The following is a 10,119-nucleotide window of genomic DNA, read 5'->3' on the forward strand; positions in this document are numbered from 1 at the left end:
AATCACTCTGGATAGGAAAAGTACTATATACTATTAATACATTTATTATCCACCAAGCTGCAAGGCCCAAAGACGGCCAGCGATATATAAATATCCAGTGAAACTTTTAAAAATTCAAAACTTCATTAACAATTGAAGACCATCTGCACTGAATATTCAAGTGGACCCTGTTGTGCTGCCTAAAACAAACTGACTGTGCCCTTTTTGCCCAGGGCCCTTTCTGAGCACATGGTGAGCAGAGGAAGGGCCACGCTTGTCCCTGCTCATGAAGTGACACAGCAGACCCAAATTCGGGCTGTGGATCAGGGTGGGGGTGCCTGCATGTGCCATTTGCGTTTTGGCATCCCAGGGTACCCAGCAGGGTGAATTTGTGGTGTCCTGGTGAGGCTGAGCCCTGTCCTGTGGAGGGGATAACCCTGCCCTGCTCCTGGGCAGCATCACCTGGTGATTCCCCTCTCCAGGGCAGCATCACCCAGTGATTCCACTCTCCAGCCCTGCTCCTGGGCAGCATCACCTGGGCAGCATCACCTGGGCAGCATCCCCCAGCGATTCCCCTCTCCACCCGGTGATTCCCCCCTCCAGCCCCGCTCTCTCTCTCCCCCATCACTTTCCCTCTCCCCCTCCTTCCCTGCTCTCCAGCACCGCTCTATTCATCCAGCCACCGTGACCTGGGATTTGACAGCTCCCCGATAAGGGGTCTGTGATTCTCTCCTTATCTCCCCGTGTGTGAATTAGCCTGCCTCAACACCTCCTGCATTCCCTCCTCCTCCTTCCCCCCTTCCCGGGGCTGACCCCCCAGCAGGCAGCCAGGGCACTCCAGATGCAGCATCTCCTCCCCGCGGGCATTCTCCCACCTGGGATTCGGGATTAAAGAGATTTTCCCCCCTCCCCGGGCTGCCGGGAGCTGCCCGTGCTGCTCTCACCCACCGAGCTGTTCTGGCACTGCACGCTGGAGCTGTTGAAGCGCAGGGCGGGCACCCTGTGCACGATGCCCTGGATGCTGAGCACGCACTCGTAGCCCCTCTGGCCCGACTGGGGCTGCGGCAGGTTCCTGGCCTTCAGCGTGATGGGCTTCACCTCTCCCACCGGGATCAGGATCTCCTCCGTGGGGAACAGCTGCGGGCAGTCCTGGGAGGAAACGGGAGAGGTGGGAGGTCGTGGATGGGGTGTGCTGGTGATGCTTTAGCATTTTAGCTTTTATATATTTTATATATTTTATATATTATATTTTATATATTTTATATTTTATAATTTTATATTTGATATTTTTAATAGTTCATATTTTTTTAATTTTTCTAATTTTCTTATATATTTTTTAATATCATTGTAATCCCGCAATTCTTCAAATCATGCAAGATGTGGACTGTGTAACTCCAAACTCCATAGTTATATTTTTTATAGTTTTCTTATACATTTTTAAAATATAATTGTAATCCTGCAAGATGTGGAGTGTGTAACTCCAAACTCCACACACAGTGTGAGTTTGGAGTTATATATATTATATACATGTAGTTACATATATATAATGCTGCTCTCCAATTTTGGTCAGACACAACAATTCCTCTCCAGGCCTGGCAATCAAGGACACCTCAGCGTCTCAGTCTCTGAGAGATGTGAACAAAACCGTGACACCTTCCCATCCAAAGCATCTGTGACTCTGTGAAACATCACTGCACAGATATCCAGTTCACCCAAGCACAAACTGAATGTCTAAATGAAACCCTGAGATGGACCACAGAAAATGACTTATCAGCTGCTGGTAACTGTGTGACATCCCTCCCGTGAGATCTCAACATCCCAAACATTATCTCTGCACAACACACTGGGAAATACAATTTTTCTCCAATTTCTCCAGCAGGAACTGCAGCACCTCTGACCATCAGCTGTATTTACATTCTGCTCAGCTCTAATTTGCTTTGATCTAATGGAACAAGGCACCTAAGTACCTGTAAGCACCTGACACCGAATGATTAATCCCCAGCTGAAGCAGGAGTTTAGAACAAACACGTCTGTCTCCATTCCTTCTGCCAAATCCCAGAGTGGCACCCCAAGCCCCTCCAGCCTGGGGATGAAAGGAAATCGTGCTGATGGCAATGCCAGGAGCCCTCCTGCCCAGGATCCTGTGTCCAGGGGGAAAATCTCCCTCCCCAAGGCAGGCAGCTCCCAGCCAGGGCCAGGGGAAGTGTTTCACCATGGCTCAAACCAGCTGTAAATGAGAAACAGATGCTGTGCTCTGGAGCAGCCACTCACTTAAACTGCAGCCTCATAAACCTTTTTAGTGGCACTTTTCCGTATATATATTTTATTTTATTTCTAACAGGGACTTTCACGGATTAACAGCCAAGAGTGATTTCAAACTCCATCAGCTGGAGGAGGGAAGGGAGGCCCTTTCCTGCAGAGGAGAGGGTTCACAGGCTGGAATGGAATGGCATTCCCTGCTTCCCACTGACAGCCCCAGCTCACCACCAGCAGACTCCCTGGATTCATGGCGTTTTCCATCCAGCTCTTCCAAGCTGACTCTGCACATTCCTTCCTCTCCTGAAGCACCACTCACCTGTGCCACCTTCCACTCAACACCTGCCTGCATTAAGGGTTTGATTTCACCCCAAAGTCCCATCGAGCTCCAGCAGAGGGGCCCAGCCCCGAGGGCTGGAAGGAAAAGCAACCCAGAGCTACAGAATCCTTTACCCCATTACAACTGAAAACAAAAAACCTCCACTTGCATCACCAGTGGGAGAACTTCGGTGCACAGTCCTGAAAATAATGAATATGTTATGGACCATTATCCCTCCTGGCCAGCTCAGTCCGTGAGGAGACTGCTAAGGAAAGGCTCCTTCCTTCCTTCCCAGGCACAGGAGGGGACTCCATCCCACATCTGCTCCCTGCTGCTGAAAATGCTGCCAGCAAAAACTGCTCTGCCATCATTAGAGTCAAGTGGGGCAAAAGAGATTTATTTTTTTTCCCATTCCTTTGGTTCCAGTGGAAGGAAAATGTCACATTGGGGTTGTGGGGAAAGCGAGGCAGGCGCAGGCTGAGCAGGAGCGAGGCAGCCCCTCCGTGCTGGCTGACAGCTGCAGTGATCACACTAACAAGGGATCCGCGTTTGGGGATGCAGGGATCTGTAGGAGGATGCCAGACTCCAGCAAAGCCGGGATGCTCGTGGGCAGCCACACTGCTGCAGGCAGTGCCTGCTGAATTTCTCAGCTGAGCGAGAGGAGCTGCCGGGGCTGGGGAGGGCTCGGGTCAGCTCTGACCCTGCAGGTCCTGTGCAGCCCCTGTGAGCGTTTCCAGCCTCAGGGAAAGCTCAGCTTGCAGGGCTTTTCTTTTTCCAGTTTGTTTTTTAAATTGCTGCCTCAGTGATGTGCACCCACAGCCCTGCAGAGCCACATCCCTGCACCCACAGCCCTGCAGAGCCACATCCCTGCACCCCAAATCCCTGCACAGCCACATCCCTGCACCCCAAATCCCTGAAAACCCATATCTCTGCACCCAAATCCTTCCACAGCCACATCCCTGCACCCCAAATCCCTGCAGAGCCACATCCCTGCACCCCAAATCCCTGAAAACTCATGTCTCTGCACCCACAGCCCTGCACAGCCACATCCCTGCACCCCAAATCCCTGAAAACCCACATCCCTGCACCCCAAGTCCTTGCAAACCCATGTCCCTGCACCCAAATCCCTGCACAGCCACATCCCTGCCCCCAAAATCCTTGCAAATCCATGTCCCTGTACCCCAAATCCCTGCACAGCCACATCCCTACACCCCAAATCCCACACAGCCATGTCCTGCATCCCCAAATCCCTAAAAACCCAGCACCTCTCCCAGCTGCTCCCTGCTGGAACAGCCACTGTTCAGGTAAATGATTTTGTCAGGGGTTTAGTTATCATCAGCTGGGCAGTGCCTCTGTCCATGCTGATCCCCTCGACAGGAATTTCCAGGCCCTGGGAAGGGTTGGCAGCACCAGCCCCGCTGCTGGGCTGGGCTCTGGGGCTGTGGCCAAGGTCCCTCCTCGTGTCCCTGCTGTGCCAGGCTCAGCCTGGGCGCCCCATCCTGGTTCCCTCCCCAGGAAGAGGCAGAGCCACCCAGAAAACGCCGAATAAAAGGCGGTGGAACACACAGCTTGTTCCATAATCAGTTTACTTTGTTTTTTAATTCATGAGAGGTAAATCCTGCAGCGAGTTAGAAAGGCCATTATTGCCTCCTCTCTCTAAACAAACAGGCAGAATCCTCTCATTATCCTCCTTGACTTCCCCGAGCCAGAATAAACACGGATCAGATCTGCTGGAGGAAGACAAGGCTGGGGTGCCTGAGTGGCACAGACTCTCGGGGAATATTCTGCCTGTGAACTATCAGCACACACAATTTACAAAGACATTTTATGCTTCTCCAACACTTTTTAGCCTCAAAGACTCCAAGGTCTATAAATACCTTAAAGACCCACGTTCTGCAGCTGTCTCTGGAGCAGAACAGAGCACCCATGGTTATTATTTGTGTTTAACCGAGCAGTTTTAGTAGGTCAAACCTCCTTGCTCTTATTTGGGAAAAAAAAAAAAAATTGCCTAGAAATGGCAGGCAATTCTTCTGACTACAGGATTTAGCCCAAATGGCAGAAAATAGACTGTTTCTGTACTTTTCATCTTCAAAAAACCCCCGCAAACTCTCCACAAATGTTAACTTGCCGCACGTTATTTTAAAGTTATAAACATAACCCAATCTGGCACGTGCATGTAAACCCCTGGTTCACAGTTGTGCTCCCAATGATATAAATTACAGTCCCTGTCACTCATGGAAACACATTATCCTTCACTTATGCCACGGGAAGGGAGAGCAGCCCCCGTTCCTTGGAAACCAGACATGAAAGGAAGGCAGCTGGAGCCCAGCCTGGTGAATTCCTAACCCACACCATCAGCCCTGAGCTCTAACCTGGGTCTTCTCCATCGCTTTGGGAGGCGGGGGGATGTTTAGAACCTTTCCCTCCAGTGAACAGCCCTTTGTGTGCCAGAGCTGAGCCAGGAGCAGCTCCCTGGCCCAGGGTACAGGCAGGAACGTCTCCCTCTGCTCCTGCATCCCTTCCCCTCCTGCCTCCCTCCCTCTGAACACCAAACATCCACAGCACGGATGATAAAAGCACTGCCACAGCTCAGAGCTGAGGGAATTTGCTGAAGCCGGGCTTTTTGCTCCTATTTCAGGCAAAGGCATCTCCCCAAAGTCAGGTGTGACCCTGCAAAGTCATTGGCTGCCTTTGGTGGCCTGAGCTGTGGCTCTGAGTCACCTCCAGCACATCGGGCTCTGCTGGCATGGGGATTGGCAGGACAGCTCTGCAGGGCTGATTTTGTTTTGTTTTGTTTTCTTTCCTTCAAGGCACACCAAGCAGCACTCAGCGCCCAAGGGCACAGCCAGGGGCAAGGGCGTTGCCATAAAATCAGTGGGAATTCAAAGGAGCCCCAAGGGCACTGAAATCCCCGAATCTGGAACTCTCTGTCCCCAGATCAGCGTCCCCCTGTGGAAATGGCATTATCAGCACACACTGGACATCAAAGAGGGACGGGCTCTCACATCCTGGGGAGCTAAGAGGATTTATTTGGTTCTAGCTCTCCTCTGGGATGGGACGTGAGGATGTTTATGAATCCACATTCCTCCTCGTTTAGAGAGACATCATAAAACCTCACACACACACCCCAAACCACATCAGGCACGTTAAAATGGCATCATTGGCTTGATCTGGGGTTTTGTAAAGTGGGACAATCAGTGCTCTACACCCAGGAGAATCTCTTGGAGAAATCCTGATTTAGTGGGGGCAAGGTCTGAGCAGGCACCTTCCGCTGACAGTGAAGACTCTGACCAGGAAAAGGATTGGAAAATAATCGCTTCTCTAATTATTAACTCCTTAAAAGATTGGCTACCTGGAAAGGGAGACCTCAGAGGAGCTGGGTTCCCCCATCTCAGAAATTCCCACAGAGGGAGAACATCAGGAGCAGCCAGCCCTGTCCTGCAGGATCCCTCTGCTGCAAAGGCTGTGAAATATCTGCAGTCACTGACCAGTGACCCCAAACCACAGCTCCACTGTTCCTAAAGCACCCACACACCTTTGGGGCTCCCTGAGCTCTGCCCTGGGATCTGAGCACACAATTCCTGTTGGCAGGGCAGGTGGAGGGACGAGGAAAGCTCCCTGGGCAGTATTTCCATGGCAGGCAGGGCAGGTGGAGCTCCCTGGGCTGCATTTCCATGGCAGCACTCAGCTCGGGCTGTGGGGGCAGAGGCCTGCAAGGAGCAAGAGCACAGCTCATGGGGAGGGAATTTCTCTCCCCCATCTCCTCCTGAAGAGGCTGAGGCTCCGAGCCCTTGTTCCTCCTCCAGACAGACAACTCCTGGGAGCATCAAAGGGAGCTCGTTACACATCCAATCCCACTGGGATGCCAGTTCTGATGGGCCAGGAGCAAAAGGGAATACTCAAGATATTTTCCCTTAAATTAAAGATAAAGATGCGAGCGATGTGCAGGCCCGTGTGAACACGTGTGTAAACCTTACGTAAGGAGAGGCCCAGGGGACTCAAAGTAGGGCACAGGCACAGAGATCCCCACTCCAAACACCACTGGCTCTGCTGGGGAGGCAGCCAGGGGAAGCACAAACAATTTCCTAATACATCAGGCCGTGACACAATGAGAACATTGTGATCTGAATTGCTTTAGGAGAGGAAACTCTCCATGAGGCCTTTGCTTATTTGTGTGTTGGTGAAGAGCCCATAGCAAAGGCATTATCACCAGGCTGTGTGTGAAGGGGAAATTCATTGCTCTTAAATGAGCAAACACATTTATTTGGGGTGGTTTGGCCTGTGCTCAGAGGTCTGGGGGAGAAATGATGGAAAGCACGTGTATCATTATCATCAGCCCTTATCAAAGCTAATCACCAGGAAGGTGTGAGGTGTCCCAAACATCCCTGGTGAGAAATCCTCTGCAAGATGAAGATGACAGAGGAAGTTCTTTGGAAGCATCCCTCCCTCTGTGTGACCTCAGGCAAGCCCTGGGTGCTGCCAGGAGGAAAACAGAGATGATGGGATTGTCCTGCCTTAGCAGGGACTTGGCAGACACTCTGAGATCCCAGGGCTGGGGACCCAGAGAAGGAAGAGCTTCACCTGTGCAGCCTGGGAGGACAGGGAGTTTGGAGTGTGGAGGAGAACCCACCCCACCACTCAAGAGGCAAAGGGTTTTGCCTTCTCTTGATACGGTGAAAGGAAGTTTCTTGACTTTGAAAGACGGAGAAAGCTCTTGGTTTGTTCCTGGGGTGGAAGCTTCTCCCTGGGCACCCGTTCCCATCCCAGGCACGCTGCCCATCCTTGGGTTTGCAGCTTCCCACCAGGTCCTTGCACAGCTCAGAAATGACTCTGCCCTGTATCCCTGGATCTCCTGGCAGCCAGGGAGACACAGGAGTGGAGTTTACTCCTGGTTTAGCATCACCCTGGCTAAACCTTCAGTCACTCCTTTTGACAGCTCAGTGTTTACAGCACTGACTGATCTCTCCTGTTTTCTCCATCTCCATCACTCACTGACAAGGATTTGTCTGGATGCTGGCACACCTTCCTCTCCTCTCTTCCTCTCCTATTTGCAGATGTCCTCACTGCTGCCTTTCCCACTTTCCAGCACCCTCAGGATTTCCAGAGCATCATTTAAACCATTTTTCCCCTGCAGCTTTAGGAGCTGCACTCATTTCAGGTGCTCCAAAGCTGTTTGTAGGAGCAGTGAGGGCAAAGAGCAGGACCCTGCAGCACCAGGACCCCGTGAGGATGAAGCAGGCAGGGGATCAGGCAGGACAAGGAGTGCAGAAACGCCAGAGCAAGGGCTCCCGGCAGTGGTAAATCAGGAATTTGTGCTCACGAAACCCTTTCCTGCACAGATCCCTCTGCCCTGGGACACTCAGGAGAGCTGGCAGAGCCATTCACAGCCTGTGCCTTTCCAAGTGTTAAAAGCATTTTTGGATGGGAGCCCCACACCTTTTATGAGCTGCTAAGAGAGATGGCTCCGGGTCCACGGTGCTGGAACCCAAACCAGCTCTCTTTTCCAAAATCTGGGGCTGTGCTCTTTGGTAATTCCTTCATCAGCCACAGTCAGGCTCTGCCATAAATCCCAACAGGAGGCGCTGCCCAGCCCAGCCAGAGCTGCTGCTCAGAGCGAGCAAAGCAGAGCTGCTGGAAGTGCTGGAGTCTCTGGCACCCCTGGGGGAAAGCACTGCAGCAATTACTGTAATTAATGAACCTGGGCATTCCCACACAGCAGGGGAGGCTCAGCTCTGGTGCTCAGGTCAGCAGCAGCACTTCAGTGACACCAGCACCGCCCTGCTTTAAAGCTGCTCCTGCACTTGTGGGCACCAGAGAGACCCACAGACCTCACATCAACACGGTTATGGTGCTTGTGGCAGGGAAAGGCAGAGGATAGAGGGAGGAATCCCAGCGTGGTACTGTCACACACATCTTTTATGAAAAGTCCTTTCCTTAGGATTTTTCCTCCTGAGAAGCTGAGAGGCCTCAGGAACAAAATGTAAGCAATGGTTATCTGCTGCTGTGGAATGCAACAGGTGCATCTGTGATTGACTCGTGTTGGTTGTTTCTAATTAATGGCCAATCACAGCCCAGCTGGCTCGGACACAGAGTCCGAGCCACAAACCTTTGTTATCATTCCTTCTTATTCTATTCTTAGCTAGCCTTGTGATGAAATCCTTTCTTCTATTCTTTTAGTATAGTTTTAATATAATATATATCATAAAATAATAAATCAGCCTTGTGAAACATGGAGTCAGATCCTCGTCCCTTCCCTCACCCTCAGACCCCTGTGAACGCCCTCACTTGGTACCTCGGAGACGTTGATCCTCCCCTCCTGGAAGGAGCAGGTGGTGGGGTCGTGGGTGCACAGGTTCCTGTACTTGCACCAGTGGCAGCGGAAGGCACTGTTCACACAGGACAGGCACCTGGGGGGAGAGCAGGGCTTAGCACTGGCCTCAGCACCTCGGCAGGGCTGCAGCCTCCTCCAGGCCTTGGCAGAAATTCAACCTTCCTGGGTAAATAATTCCTTTGGTGGGGGTGGTTTTGATAGAGCACAAAATAAGAAATGGGTTTGGGGAAACACACAGGCTCCAAAGACAGACCTGGGGCAGCCTCACAGTTTATCCCAGAGTGAAGTGCAAGCTGGGATTTATTGCACATCCTTGGATTGGTGCAAAATAGAGCAGGGCACTGCACAGGCACCAGGCTTGGGCTTCAGCTTCTAGGAAAGAAGGCAAGCCTGGCAAAAACGGGATCAGTTGTTCTGCAGGTCAGGAATGCTTCAAGGCAACAGCAACACTCCTGCCTGGCCTCGGAGTGCAGGGGGTGCAGCAAGTGCTTTTGATTCATGTTGGGGAAAAAATAACTGCCTATGAAATGTTTTTGAAAGAACACAGACCCTTTTCAGCCCCAGGGGACCCAGCTGCCAGCAGAGTGGCTGGGTGGGTTTTGTTCCCCTCTCACAGAGAGGCAGGAGCTGTGACAGCTGCTAATCCTGGCAGTTGCCACCTCCTCCATCTCCGAGGCCACCCTGGTGCCACGTGGCAGCCCTTGGTGGCACGAGGATCAGCTGTGCCCGTGGATCCAGGCCATGCCGTGCCCCTGGCTCCAGGCACTGGAGCTGCCTGCAGAGGGAGGTGCCCAGGACTGCTGGAGTGAGGCCAGGCCAGGCAGACAAATGGCACCAGGGAGGTGGCAGCGTGGCCAGAGGCAGCTCTGGAGAGCAGCAGAGCAGCTCTGCAGGCAGGGCTCTCCCAGCTGGGCACTGTGGGAGCTGCTGCCACCACAACAGCTCTGATGGCTCAACCGTGCTCTCCTGAGCATTCTGCTGACCTCCATAGCCAGGGGAGCTTATTCTGGTCATCACAGGCAAATTTGGGGGAGTGCTGAGAGCTTGTTTAATTACCCATTTGTCTGACCCGTTTCTGTCCCTCTTTGGGTCTGTAGCACCTCATCTCACCTGGCCTGGCCTCCAGCATTCCCAGCAGGGGCTCCCACAGCCAGCATCCCACCTTTCCCTGCCCACATCCCCCCTCCCACCTCCCCAGCCCCTCTGTTCTCCCTTCCCTTCCCTTCCCTTCCCT

General features: G+C 52.4%; 1 protein-coding gene across 1 annotated transcript in view; it reads right to left on the minus strand.

Annotated features, from left to right (window-relative positions):
- PLXNA2 (plexin A2) overlaps positions 1 to 10,119 on the minus strand; it is a 137,533-nt gene that overhangs the window by 46,808 nt on the left and 80,606 nt on the right. The window contains 2 exon segments of the mRNA XM_005429368.2: positions 928 to 1,128; positions 8,847 to 8,961. Of these exon segments, the coding sequence (XP_005429425.1) occupies positions 928 to 1,128; positions 8,847 to 8,961 (316 nt within the window).

Source organism: Geospiza fortis, unplaced genomic scaffold (genome assembly GCF_000277835.1).
Source record: "Geospiza fortis unplaced genomic scaffold, GeoFor_1.0 scaffold422, whole genome shotgun sequence".
Taxonomy (NCBI): Eukaryota; Metazoa; Chordata; class Aves; order Passeriformes; family Thraupidae; genus Geospiza; species Geospiza fortis.